The sequence below is a fragment of the Thunnus albacares genome, chromosome 4 (assembly GCF_914725855.1).
Source record: "Thunnus albacares chromosome 4, fThuAlb1.1, whole genome shotgun sequence".
NCBI lineage: Eukaryota > Metazoa > Chordata > Actinopteri > Scombriformes > Scombridae > Thunnus > Thunnus albacares.
In genome coordinates, this window is record NC_058109.1 from 17,749,596 (window position 1) to 17,764,543 (window position 14,948).

At 37.3% G+C, this 14,948-nt stretch overlaps 1 protein-coding gene across 2 annotated transcripts; it reads right to left on the reverse strand.

Annotated features, from left to right (window-relative positions):
- Positions 1 to 248: 248 nt before the first annotated feature.
- On the reverse strand, positions 249 to 14,590 carry LOC122980939 (caM kinase-like vesicle-associated protein). Of its 2 annotated transcripts, XM_044349394.1 has the most exons (11): positions 14,346 to 14,590; positions 5,204 to 5,344; positions 4,964 to 5,095; positions 3,602 to 3,676; positions 3,306 to 3,444; positions 3,041 to 3,161; positions 2,875 to 2,950; positions 2,621 to 2,757; positions 2,406 to 2,484; positions 2,199 to 2,286; positions 249 to 1,807 (listed from the first exon to the last, which is right to left on the reverse strand). In XM_044349394.1, exons 2-11 carry the CDS (start codon positions 5,296 to 5,298, stop codon positions 1,496 to 1,498), a joined length of 1,254 nt encoding a protein of 417 aa, XP_044205329.1. In that variant the 5' UTR covers positions 5,299 to 5,344; positions 14,346 to 14,590; the 3' UTR covers positions 249 to 1,495. The 2 variants fall into 2 exon arrangements, with proteins under 2 accessions (XP_044205329.1, XP_044205330.1); XM_044349395.1 differs by lacking the exon at positions 3,602 to 3,676.
- Between the last annotated feature and the right edge of the window lie 358 nt (positions 14,591 to 14,948).

A 14,948-nucleotide genomic window follows, 5' to 3' on the forward strand; every position in this document is an offset into this window, starting at 1 on the left:
GGAACAGTCTCCTTTTGAAACATCTCAGTGTTGACCAATATTTGTAATGAGAAATATAGCATAAATAAATGCATCGTAAACTTGTTAAATTTCAATAAATATTTTTTTAGAATTAAAATCTCTGATTTCCTTTTAAAGGAATTATTAATTTTGCTTGTAATGTTTTTGCATGAACAGTGTGAAAAGGTGAAGGTGACGGACAACTTGAGAAAAAATTTCACAGTTTCAGCAATATTAGTATTGCTCATTTTATTCATTCACAAGCATTGTAGCAACCTGTTAGCTCAGCTAAATGTTGCTAAATACACACATAGATAAAAAACTACACATGTATACAATGCAAGTATACATACGTAGTGGTACAGTATATGGACTGAGCTATAAACTCTGAATTTTACTACTTACAAGTGACAACACAACAACAACAGCTAAAACAACACTCCACATAGAATTATGTAATCAGGTTTTCTCTTTAAAGTAAGTGTGAAAACGGAGAGAACACACAAATCAATACAGCAGCTCACTCTTTACAGAAGAGCAAAGGAAAACAGCTAAAACATTTCAAAGAAATCAGTAAGCAGTTATAATCAAGCTGTTTCTTTTGAAACATTTCAGTACATTACTGCAACAAATATTAAGGCACTTTAACTTAAAAAAAATGCTTTCTTACTGCCTTAAAATTGTAAGTTGGCTGCACTGAAACAAGAAATATCGAGTCAGGGTGTCAAGTTGAATCCACTAAGTGATGATCTGTATCTGATTGTTACGCAATCTTTCACAAGTAAGAACATTTTAGATACAGTCATCAGTGTGTCACAGGTATTATACAATTCTCAGCATAGCTAAAATAATTTAAGTTTTACTTCTTTTTAATTATAAATTGACTTAAAATTCACTCAAGACACACAAATAATAAGTCCATAACTTCTTGTAACTATTTTCCGATTAGTTTTCTGATGCATGAACTCAAATATGCATGCTGGTAAGTATTTGAATCCGTTTACATTTTAAAAAATAAACCTTTATATGATCAATTTACCAAATCTTTCAACTCATAATTTTAAGTCACAAGACATGAACTCAGAATTGTAAGTTCTGAAGCTGATAACTAGCCATTTGTTGAAACAGACAAATACATCTATATACAGTGAGATGACTAATAATGATGCATGGATTTCACTAAATTACAATTTGCGTTTTTACAGTTTTCAGGGAAAAGGGAAACAACAGTAAGAGCTACTTTTTAACTAGCTTTAAAGGGACTTGTACACAAAATAACGAGGGAGAGAGAGTGGAGAACACTATTCAATAGACCAATAAGTACAGAAGGCAAAATGATGAAATGCATGGTGTTGTGAAATAACTCAGCACTGAAAATGCAAACTGGGGGATAGTCGAACAACATATACACCGTATCATTTTGCCAAATTTATTGACTGTACTGCTCATGTGCTTGTTGGTTGGCAAGGGTCCTCTTCTTCTTTTTCTTTGACGCCTAGTCTCCCTTTCTTTGTGGCAACATTTGGAGAACATCTCCATTGCATCGTGCCTGTGGTTGCTCTTCCTGTCTGGCTGCACTGGGCAGAGAGAGTGCAGAGATGGTGGCAGTCTGTGTGTCAAGAGCCTTCTCACTTAGAGCAACCTCTATGCTGGCATCAACACTGTCGCCGCCGCCAGCTGGAGGAGCAGGGGCGCCACTGGGTGCATTGGGGTCAGCAGCAGCCCCTGTAGCAAGACCAGAAGCCCCAGAATCGCCCTGCTCAGACGCTCGAAGTCTCTTCATAAGGGTGGTCACTCTAACAGCTTTCTGTGAGTAAAAAAAATATATAGTTACTTCAAAAAGTTAACTAATCGATCCTTATGGCAAAATTAGGTTATTACAGCAGCAAAAAATAACAGAATGCTCAGGATGAAGAAGACCCGATTAATTGTGTGGGGAATATTGGAGGGAAGCATGAGGAAAACATATACAATGTGAACTGTTGCTGCACTTGACTGCAGTGAATTCAGTAGGTATAGAAATATTTATTCAGTTTAAAATGTTGGTAAGATCATAAAATCATGATTAGCTGAATATAGCCAATCCTGAGCATTTTGCTATTCACTGCAGTACTGTCCTCCTAGTTGGAGACTTTATCATAAATGTAAGATAATCTAATATAAGTGGAACAAATAATGATACACAAGTCAAATGATACCTTCCACTTGGCTTTGACAAAGTTCTTTTCTATTTGAGTACAAACTCCATCCTTGATGTTCTTGTCTGAGGCAGCATTTCCAGAAATCCTGTGAGAAGGGACAAGACCACTATTTTCTCCCAAACATTATTAGATTTGTGTTACCTAAAATGCAAAACGCATAACTTCAGTTTTGTTGGTGGGACCATTCATATTTGTACTTTTTACCATTCATGGGCAATAGCCTCTTGTGCAGTCAATCGTTGATCTTGGTCCACTTCCATTAAAGTTGCCACTAAGTTTTTGGCTTAGAAACACAAGAAAATAATTATAACAGTGAACTTGCTTCATCCAACATTCAAACTTTGAATACATCATCTGAGATGTACATAATGAAATTACATTGACAGACATTTTTTTTATATAAATGAGTTATCTCTTACCAGAATCTGAAATGTCATCCCAGTATGGTGAGTCAAATTCATAGTCTCCTGACAAAATCTTAAGGAAAAGGTTCTTATCACGATTATCAGAGTCGTCTTCATCAGCATCATCATAGAAAGGAGGGTTCCCAGACAAACTATTGAGTTGGCAGAATAAGAGCATTATAGGACAAGACATTCTTATTTCAAAGCTTATCTAAAAAAAAACCCTTAAGTAAAATAAAGATGCTATATACAAATATATTTGTATTTACAGTATATACATGATGACTCCTATGGCCCAACAATCCACAGGTCTTCCATATCTCTGCCTCCCAACCACCTCAGGAGCTGAAAGCAAAGAACAACCTTTAAGCATGCTCATGCTATTCTGTGGCTTCTGTAGATAAAAATTTGTTCCTATTGGTTAGCTTAACCCACCAAGATATTCTGGAGTCCCACATGGATCCTTAATCAATCCATTTTCCAGTTTTGCCAACTGGAAGTCACTGATAACAATTTTGGAGTGTTTCAAACGATTAAAGTACACCAAGTTCTCCAGCTGTATGAGTAAACAAATCAAATTTGATCAAGCATTTAATCTGGATGCATTTCATGTTTGTAAAGGACAGTTCTTCATACATAGCTTATTTAGCATGTGGTGAAATGCTACTGCATTTCACTAGGTGTCAGCAGTGTAGTATACCTTAAGATTTCTGTGGACGATTTCAAGAGAGTGCAGGTAAGCTACGGCCTCCAACACCTGCCTCATAACATTGCTGGTGTCCCTCTCGGAGTAGTAGCCTTGATCTAAGATCCAGTCAAAGACCTCTCTGCCTGTGGCACTGGGGAGATGGTACATCCAAATCAAATACGATCACTTGTTGATGACAGAAATGTAAAAATGTTTCACAAGTTGAATAAATCACTGGTTTCATAAGGAAGCACAGTGCATACCAGTCTGTGCCAAATTTTTTCTCAAGTGCCTCCAATAATACTCACAGCTCCAGAAAAAGAAAGTACTCTTTCTTAGTTTCAAAAGTGTCAACCAGCTGGAGGATGTTATGATGTTTTACCCTTTGAGGAGAGGAAAAGGGAGGAAGAGAATAATATGAGGAAAGGAGGAGAATGGAGGGATGTAAGATTGGTTAAAGTGAAGAAGAAACAGAGTCTGTAAGTAGTACAAGGCAGCTATAGAGTCTCCATGCCAGAAAATCAGGACAGTTCAAGTAAAACTGATAAGTTGAAAGCATTTTTTCACACCCTTTGAAAACTATTAGTATTACAGCACCACAATCCAACTCATCTGAGGACTCAAATGGACCTAAGCAAGCAAGTTACAAATCACTATAATAATGTGTGATTTCCAGCTTTTTCAGAGTAATAATGCTTAATAATTATCCCAGTCCTACATTAAATTATGATATAATGGATTTTGGGCTTTATTATGAAGTGTTCTTGATGCAAATATGAATAAATTGCAGTAAAATAATTCCCAAGACATGACCATACCTAATATTATGACATGGTACCTCAGTGTCTGTCACAAAACACAGTTTTAACACAGACTGGTGATAAACAACATTTTTGTTATTGTCAACAAATCATGAAAAGAGCAAAACCAACAATGTGTAGTTCATCTCTCAATATTTCCTGATTTCCCTCAGGGAAGGTCAGATGATAATAAAACCGGATAATCCTCTGAAGTTGTCTCAAACAGGACTAAATAGTGTATTCGTACTACTTTTAGTTGCGGATTTGGTGTGCTAATGAGTATTCACAGCATGTATGTGGGACTGAAAATAAACAACAGTGTCCATATTCATGATGATAAAGGACTATATCACTCAGTGCAACTGTGTGGTTCACTGATGTGTTTTTAATGGAAGTCTACCACACAGAGGAATAAGCTACACAGACTTTGGCTAAACAAGTAGCTCTTATTTATATCAATTTAATGTTTATTTTTAGTCTTTTCATTGGATTTGTTGATTGTAAGAATCACCAAACTTGTCATTTACAGAGTGTTAAAAACAGACACTTATGGATTTAAAAAAAGAGCCAGAAATTGAGTAAAAGAGTAGTGAGAGTACTAGAGCATAACTAAGTGTACTATTATGTATTATTATTATTATTATTATTATTATTATTATCATGTATTACATACTGTATACATTTTATAATGTGCACAGGGAAAACTTAAGGATGTCGGGCAGGTTTTGATGAGCTTTTGCACCACACTTTGCCGTGTCTTTGACTTGAGCTGAGCAAAGTATTTTGCTGATCATTGTGATTACACTTTGTAAGGACAGTGACTCAGATATACTATAAACTCTATAACGAAGAGTTGCAAACTTCACTTACATCTTTAAGATCATTATCTCATTCTTGGCAGCTTTCCTCACTTTTCTTCCATCCTTTTTGTGGAACTTTTTACAGGTGTACATTTTCAAGGTGTTCCTATCCTTCGCCCGAAATATCTCACAAAACTCCTCTCTGTGAAAGAGAGGGAAGAGAGGAAAAGGGAGCATACATTATTATTTGAGTCAGGTCCTTCAAGAGTGTTTATACACTAAATAGCATGACAATATACTAGGTACTCACGATTTAACAATTTGTCCGAGGTCATATTTGTCGGTCACTTCTGAGGGATTGTTGTAATCCTTCTTCTCCCCGAGTGTCAGACAACCAAATGGCATGGCAGCTCCTGCCTTATAGCCAGGGAAAGTCCTGCCACAACACAACCTGTCAACAATATGCAGAATGTTAGATTTGTGTGCAGTATAGTACAGCATCATTTCAGAAGATTCACAATACAATATATAAAGTGGATCTGAACACAGGTGAACACTGAATCAGAATCTGGAGATTTTGTCTCATTGCTGAGTAAAATAAAACAGAACCACTGTAAATGTATTATTGTGAGGGCACTTAACACCATATGAATGCCGTAAGTCAATGTGCACATTTATAGGGAGCAGTCTGGGCACATGATCATTTTGTTCTCAGAAACCTTTTTGGTCACACACCTGAGGATAGGAAAATATAATTTAGTTTGTGGGAGCAAATGATTTCTCAAGATCACAAGAGGAACACAACATAAAAAATGAAATTTTGCAATAACATAATCTTCTTCACTGAACTCCATCAGACTACAAGGCTTGTTTCTTTCCACTCTGCAGTGAGTCAGCTCTGTACTGCAGCAACAGCAGCAGCAGCATTATTTATCTGTCTGCTTTCCACAGTAAGAATATTCAGATGAACTTGACCCTGAAATGGCTCTAACTTTTTTTTCTAACCTGTCTAAAATGTTTTGAAAGACTTTTGAAAGTTGAGGAAGCTGTTAACTCGCCAACTCTGGACGATCAAGCGTAGAAGAGTTTTGTGTTTTAATTTCTGCTAGCAAGTCTGTGACAGATGAGGCTGTAACTATAATGAAATACACACTGTACTTTAGACTAGCCCACAGCGTCTGCACTGAGGCACATCTTCACAGTCCACTGGTAGCAAGAACCTTACATTAATAAAGTGGATTTGGGAGGGAAATGTTTGATAATGGAATCAGTATAACCACTATAAGGGACAATATAGTGCATGATTGCATAACAGATCCTGTCATTGATGTACAGTACAATCATGCACGATAGTTTTCCTGTAACACAAATAAAACAAGTGCTACAATTTGGAGTCTCCTGCCTTCATAATATAAGGGTGAACAGAACAGATACAGTAAAAATTCTTATTAATGTCTTGAGAAACTTAAATAAACAGAGATTTCTGTTTGATCAATCAATCGATCAATCAATCAATTTTTATTTATATAGCGCCAAATCACAACAAAAGTCATCTCAGGGCACTGTTCACATAGAGCAGGTCTACACCGTACTCTTTAATTTACAGAGACCCAAAAATTCCCCCATGAGCAGGGAACCTCAAGCAGAACCCGGCTCTAGGTGGATCTAGTGAATGAAATACCTGACAAATAAGGTGCATCATCACATGGATAGAAAAATCCAATATTACCATGGAGCAGTGCTGCTCATTGATTTGCAACAATTCCCACAATGGCCTCATACAACAAGAGATAATAAAGGTACAGATAGTACAGTTTGGAAAAATCTCTGATGGAAGATCTCTCAGTATACATCATCATATTACCCAACCCTAAACTGAATAATACTTTAAATTAGCATCAGTGTGACTCACTTCTGACCAAGGTAACACAACTGATAACTACTGTATATCTGATACAGTAAATAACTGTAGATAATTCATTGCATTTAACGTAACATTTCTAACTGTTGACAACAAAATGCCCAATAAATGGATCCGCACAAAGTCCTTAACACATTTCTATGCCAATATCACAGGCTTAAAATAAATAAATAAATAAACTGGCTTCATAAGCCTGCTTATTTTTTTAACCATGAAAACCAGAGAACTATCATGGACGCAGGGTGATCTAACTCTAGCTGATTTGCTATAAGATGTTTTTCAAACAAAGCTCGAGCAATCATGGTGTGGCATTTAATGTTGTTTCGAAATATATGTCTACTTCCTTTAGTGACTTTCAAATGTGTTTTTGGCAAAAGTAGCTGGAAAGGATACTTAACAACCTGACCCTGTTGTTGCAAAAACTGAACTGTGGGATTAGAATATACAGCTTCAAATGAGGCTGACTTGATTTGGTGCAGCTGCTCAACAGAAACAGATCCACAACTATCAACTAAATATGATGGGTGACATAGTATGCTTATATGGTAAACAGACTCAATTTTTTTGGCAAGCTAAACAGTAGAAATGGCAGCCAGCACAGAAGAGTGGGAGTAAAAAAAATTCAGACTGAGCTGCTGTCTGGACCCTATCGGAGGCAGAGATTTCTCACAGCTGTAGCATCCAGTATTTAGTGGAACAAAGAGTGTTCCTATAAATGTAAAAATGGAATATGAAGAATGCACATGCTAGGAGGAATGTCTATATCAATCTGCTTTATTACTGTTTATTACAAGCAGGTTGTGAATCAAGAGAGAGCCCTTTAGTTGAAGATCTGACTCATTACTCTATGATCCAGTCTCTGCAGATATCTACTGTGGAGCTGGTATAAAAATTGTTACCTTATGTAAATTGCTGGATTATTATCACAAAAGTCAGTCTCTTTCCACTAATGTTCCTGATTTTGGCCTCTTTATCAATACTGATTTAAGTGGAGATGATCTGTCTTTGATCCATATACCACAGGGGGGGGGGGGGGAATAATCCATTTGGATACAGTCCTATACTTTAACAGGATATTAAAGTGCCACTGTTCTCTGCACCCTTTTCTTTACATGCAGTAGCTATGCAATATCTAAAAAAGACTCTTTAACAAATCTGTGTGATTGTCAGTGAGGTCATATTTGCTTTGGATTTGTTTTATTCAAATTTTAAATATTCTGTGGAAGTTTTTTAAAAATTTTTTATCTGACACTAATCTGTCAAACACTAACACTAACTGGTTCCCATCTATTAGTATGCAGTGTCAGAGCAACATGATAACACTGAGTTCATGCAACTTTAGCTTTGTGCTCAAGGGCAGGCATTTTATTGGTAAGAAGACTGAATTGAAACATTATTTTCTGCATCATCTCCTAAAATTACACAAGCAAAACAGTTATGGTAACTAGTTAGACTAACTATACATAAAGAATGTAACACATGCCAGTTCTAACAAGTTAATTTAGTTGTCTCAGCATGGTATACACAGACCTCACTGCAGGTAACACTGTTTTGGTTACTGCCCAAAACATTTATGGGGAGACTTTAGCTGTATATGGAAAGTTTCTCACTACATACAATATTAAGAGCATTCTAGGAAGTTGTGCTCTGTCAATATCAAACAGATACCGAGTAAGACATTTTATGTTTAATCCAACATACCATTAATTACATTCTATTATTTTAGACAGCAGTATCACTACAGTCAGAGACAAATTTGATTTATTTAACTGTGATCATGTCATCTATAGTGTGATAAAATAGACAGGATTAACTAGAAGTGGGCCAGGATATTATTGACTTTTGTGAGCAGATGGGCTCCAGTTTTGCAGTATCTTTGCATTTCTATTGTCTGTCAAGAGTTTGTCAACCATAAAGCTCACATTCAATAGTGGAAATGGTTCAATAGTTTGTATTTTAAATACGTGGTAAACCAACATTTTTTTAATAAGACACTGATTTATTAATGCTGCAAGCACAAGGCAAAGTATTACCAGCATTTCCAATTCTGTTTACTTCATGTGCTAAAAACCAACTGCCACTCTAACAGTAAACCAAACAGTTGTAGGTTTATTTGGAGTAGCCAAAGGGATAAGGTCTCCTCTATTCAAACATTATCCTTATTGTTTATGTCCGTCCCAGATGATGCATTGCACTTAGGGCTGTTTTTTTTCCAGAAGTATGAACAAGAAAATGTTTCCCTAGGGTGAGTAAGGAGGGACAGAGAATATTGTAAACTACTCAAACACACAGCCCATCTCTTACTGCAGAGCAATTATGTATTTCAGCTCGCCATTTGCCTGATCAAAACGCAGCATACAATAGCATGCCCCATCTCTGTCCTAAAGGGGAGGGCTGTCTGTTCACCATTAGGCGAACAGATGATGATGAGCATTTTAGAGATATGCTCCAGCTAAATCAAATCCTCCACATGGATCCTGCAAGAATAATACCCAAAGTCACCATTAGTGTTTGCTGGCTCTCACCTAAATTCACACAATCAGGCTGCCTGTGTATATCAGAATTATTTCTTTTTATAATACATGCCTCAATCCTGTGCCATGATACTCATTTAGCCCAATACAAGCACACAGATTTAAGATGCCAAAACATTATGTTCTTTTCTTTTGCGAGGCATACGGTATTCAACAACAGACGAGTAGCCAAAATAAAATGGCTTGAACAATATCATCATGTTATTTACTAAACTATGCATCTATGTATCAGGTCATGTCTGACTGGAGTCTCAAGCAAACCCTCATGTAGAATGAGCTCCTACGGTACACTTTGATGGCCTCTGTCTCTTGAAATTACCACACCACCAATAGCCACACCACTAAGACAAACAATATTGTGCATGCCAATCAGAATTATGGGACGAGGCTGATGTCAGACCACTTAATGCAATCATTAGACCTCACAATGAATCATAGATCCACCTCTACACCTGTTCTTAGAAGCTTGACTCACAGTACCACCATGCACCAGACACTAAATACTAAGTACTATAAGTCAGACAGAATTTTGCACGCACTTATTTTTTCCCCCTTTCAAAGCAATCTTCAAGATAAAAGGCTGCTCTCCTTCACCAGAAGAAGAGAAAGATAGAAGGCACTCAACTATTGCTGAATCAGAGGTCTTTTATCTTTGCCTTTTGAGAGATCTAAATGAAGTGTTCTTCATTAATGGGAATGTAAATGCTTCAAATTCAGACTGTCGCAGAGCTTGGCATTGAGAAAACTTAACTGTGGACACCCTTGGGGGATAATGACAAAGGCAGAGAGCTGTTGCTTTTTGATAAACAGATTTCAAATCTGTGTCCAATTAATTTTCCAGTTGGGTGACGCAGGTAAAGATAAAATGTTTTCTGTTTAAATTATTTTGTTTTTGTAAGTCATACTTGCCTTAATAATCAGCCTAGAGCCATAACAGTGGGTCAGCTTGCTTGGTTTGTAATCAATATTTTTCAAAGAATGACTAATTGAATAGGTTTAATGAAAAAGTTTATGAATGAAATACGTTCTTTGCTATAACAAGGGCAATAGCCACCATGGCTGAACAAATCAAGACAGTGATAGAAAAAGTGCATCTGTATAGGGGTACTCTGCATTCTGCAGAGACCACGTCAGGTTTTCTTGAAATGTGTTTCTTGGGGTTCTTTGAGACAAATTATCGCTGTCTCCAGGCCAATATATGGACTAGCAGGGACTGAGCCAATGATACACACTGAAAAATGGCAACAATTAAAACATATGTGTTATTGTCACATGTTCCATACACCATCCAATCAAGGCTTATTCAGTTGTTCATTACCTGCAGTCACAGTTATCAAAGTTATAGCCTATAATAAGAGAAAGTATTCTTTGAAAATGGCTGCATAAACATAATGTTCACACAGTAAATAATGACATGATTGAATCATTGATTAAGAATGTGATTTTGGGCTGTAGAAATAAAATTGGAGTAATAACCTATATTGTGAGACCAACTTCTTTGATACGAATTTGACTGGACTTGACTGTTTCCATGATAAAGTATTGACAGGACATACTATATTATATTATATGATTTGTTGTCTGGTGCAAAAGCATTATGATGGTCTACAATCCTAAAAGGCTATGAGATGATCAACATTAATGTCAGTGAAAAATTATGCCAGTCCATCATTAATGAATGAATGAATGAATTAATTAATTCAGTCATTCATTTGTATATCAACCTGTAAAATTTGATATCTCAGGTTCCATCTCAGACACCCATCACAGTTCTAATTTAGCAGAATAAAAAAATGCGTCTTCACACTGTGCAAGCTGTTGCAGATCTACACTGATTAGTCTGAGGGGAACGTTATGATTTAATACAAAACGTGTTTTAAACTCACACATCACAGACACTGTTGGTAAAACTTGGAGGGATGAGGCATCTTGGCATTATGTCTGTCATGTTTTGGCGTGATTTTGACAAGACTTTGGAAACTTTGGAAAAATGATGCATTTTTTGGGACTGTTTTGGCAGTTAAAAAATGACTTTAATTTGTTTCATGAGCTTCAAGATAAAATTATCTACATTCCAACTTGTTACACATTCTCTACTAACCTTGGAAATTACACTAGTAAATTGCTTAATGAGGGTGCTATAATTAGAGATAACACTTTCAACTCAACAGTGTTCCAGCTATTGCAGAATACAAAGGGGAACATTATAATTAAAACTAAAATATGCTTAAAATATCTGAGACAATCCCACTCCCACTTTGCTGAAGAGAAGATGCATCTTGGCATTGTGTTCTGGCATTCATACTGATTGGCCAAACAGACGTGCTAAATTTAAATTTCTAAATTTAAAAAGGCTGACATGAATCCACTGCCTGTATTTTAATTAATGTGTTAAATAATTAAATTCATGCTCAAAATCAATAAAAAATATTAATTTTCTATACTTTAAATAAAAAAATAATTGGATTTAGGTGTGCTCACTGAGAGATTCTGTTTCAATAATTAATAATTCAATATAAAATTGACAAGAGGCTTCTCACCCCAATCCAGCTTTCAAAGTTTCAAACACTGCAAGCTGAGTCGTGCTGACATACAGAGATGAAAATTGGATGATGTGGATTATTTCCTCTAAAGTAGCTGCATCATTTTTATGAATGTTGTTAATTGTTGCCTTGTTGCAGTTTATTGTCAGTCTTACTAGCACACTTTGCATGCATGTAATGTGTGTGTGTGTTTGTGTGCGTGTATGTAGGAGGATATTTATGAAATAACTGAAATTTCTCGAGCATCTTTCGGATGCAGTTTGGGGCCACTGAGAATCACAGTACAGCTCAATAAAAATTTTTCTGTTAGATTGCTTAATGATGTTGGTAATTTGTGTGTTTTTGTCATAGACATGACTAGATTTGATTACCTTTTTTATGAAATAATAATGTTACTATTTTAGAACTCAGGTTTGTCGGTAAAAGTCACATCGGACGGTGGCAGCAGGCTAGAGCCGTGGATTTGGCAAAAGTCGAGCATCTTCAAAGGGAAAGGCTTGGTGACAGGGGGCAGATGGTCTTTTGTTTGAGCCAAACTATAAGGCCTGTAATGCTTCATTTAGGGTCTAAATGTCCTTCCTGCAAGGTGTGAACACACACACACACACACACACACACACACACACACACACACACACACACACACACACACACACACATACACACACAAAATAACACTTTTATTATATCAGACATGAACAGGAGCAGACATGTGTGTTTGTTTTGCAGAGAGGGGAAGAACAATTCGAGGAGTATGAATCAGAGCCGTCTTTTGTGCTTGGTTCTGCTGTGCATTGAGTCTACCATTCATCTCTTCTTCAGGCATCACCGGCTCATCTGACCAGTTTCTTCTGATGTTGTTTTGTTGCCATGGTTACCAAGTACTACAGTATGCACCATTGGTACTGTCGGTACAGAACAGCTCTCTGCATACTCATCGACATTACTGCTCAAGACCACTGCCACTTCATGTGACGGATCATGAATTCAAACAGTTAACAAAACAAAAATCTCCAGAATATAAATCAAACTAATGACGAATAGTTATTATATTAATATTTATTTGACCAATTCAATCTGCAAACAATGTGTACTCCGCAGACAGCTGCTTGAACTTGATTAACTGTAGCTGAATGTCCAATCAAACACATCATGAAAACAGATAACACATTCAATTCCGTGTGAAGCCTGTTACATAAACAAAAGGCCACGACTCCATTTAAATGAGCCTTTTAAACATTCTATTCATTGATGGGTCTTTCGCTGTTTCTCAGAACCAGCCATCAAGGCTGAGGGGGGAGAGAGGAAAAAAAATACACCTGTAAAAAATAATGGTGTGTGGCAGTATTTTTGAAAAGAACTGAGACATACAGCAGCATACTGGGGCTCTCTCAATTTATTTTTCGACAGTTTTATTTCACAGTATACCTTAGATACATTTAACTTTTAAATGCTGGCCATTCATGAATAAGCCACAAATCTTTCCAATAGTGTCATTGCACCAACATACAAGTCTATTGTTTCCTGCTTAAAACCAACAGGCTTTGCAGCAGGGCTTCCCAAACTTTTTCTGCTCAACTAATACAGTCATTGTAGGCTACTTACATGATGCATTTGATCCATATATCTATGTAACAACCTTGGAAAGTCTGTAAGGCCCTCTGTGTGTGTGTCCCCCCCCCCCCCCCCCCCCCCCCCCCCCCCCCCCCCACCTCTCCTGTGGTTTTCTTTTTTCTATTCTGTCGTGCCAGAGCACTCACCCTCCTTCTGGGGCGTACAGAGTGGTTTAAGCACTGGCAAAGTGGGTATTGCAATCACAGGCTCTTGGGTGTGAAATGATGACAAATAATGACAAGGAGGCAGGGACACCGCGAGACTGTGAGACTGTGAGAATGTGAACTCAAGAAGTGCTGCAGTCTGAGTGCATCAGAAACATGCCTTGTGTAAATCTGAGGCTCAGTTTGTGCAAGTCTTTATGAACTATAACTATACATCTTATAATGTTAATGAACTTGTTGAGCTGCTCATACTGACTGAAGTGTAAACTTCGCTTAAACAGCAAAACAGGTTTCACCTATTATAGCCTGAATCTTTTTTTTTTTTTTTTTTTTAACTGAAAACCTCACTGCCCAAGCAGCTTGGCAGTTTAAATATACAGTATTTGCGCAACACCCAGGTAGACTGATGTTGCAGCTGAATAGATCACATGAAAACTATCCTGCAGGTTTCTTAAATCATGTGAGCATGTCTGATATTCGTACCGAAATGTTTTATTGGCATAAAAGTTTTGAGAGGAAATGCTGTGTCCTCCGTTTGAATATGTTAGATGCAAAGACGACAGTTACTGAATAAATAAATGGAGAACATTTTTCACTTCTCGCGTTTTTGACAGCAGTGATTTTTGCAATCTTATGGCGGTAAGCAAAACATTATACGCAAATTGCGCTCACTTACCTTCAATGAAGTAAACTGGCAATAATGAATATCCAACCCTCTGTCTAATGCTTTAGTATTTTCCCGGCGCGGATTGAAATCACTTTCCTTCCACTATTTTTTTGTGCTTTCAGAGAGATTTTTAAATATCCTCGAGCATTTCCAACAAGTCAGCTTGCGGGAGTAGGCTATTACGTGAACGTGTGATGGTAACAGCGGGCTATGATGCAGCGAGGAAGGAGGGGAGGTGTGCGCGATGTACGGTGCGCCATGTGTGTGTGTGTGTGTGTGTGCGTGTGTGTGCGCGCAGTGCAGCAAATGTTTTGATAACAGTGTCATTAATTGTATGAGTTTTAGCTGTGAATGACCCTGCTGATGTTCCCACTGCTGAGCTGGTGGCTGCACGTCAGCTGTCCTGCGCTCAGAAGCAACAGCGGGGTTAAAAGATGTTTATTTTTCTTCCCCAAACTCCCTCCGGAAGTTGGTGCCGCTCAATAAGACCACATTTTCCACAGAACAGCTCTCTAAAAAATAACCTATTCCCTGCACATCCACATGCCCACCTCTGATCTGACCTCCTATAGAGGACACAGCTATGGCACAGATGTTGTGTGACCCATAGTT

Coding starts and splice junctions, on each gene's coding strand:
- LOC122980939 (XM_044349394.1), bottom strand. CDS start 5,298: ATGCCATTTGGTTGTCTGACACTCGGGGAGAAGAAGGATTACAACAAT. Junction 2,485..2,620: donor GGATGACATTTCAGATTCTG/GTAAGAGATAAC, acceptor TGTGTTTCTAAG/CCAAAAACTTAGTGGCAACT. Junction 1,808..2,198: donor TTGTCAAAGCCAAGTGGAAG/GTATCATTTGAC, acceptor TTTTACTCACAG/AAAGCTGTTAGAGTGACCAC.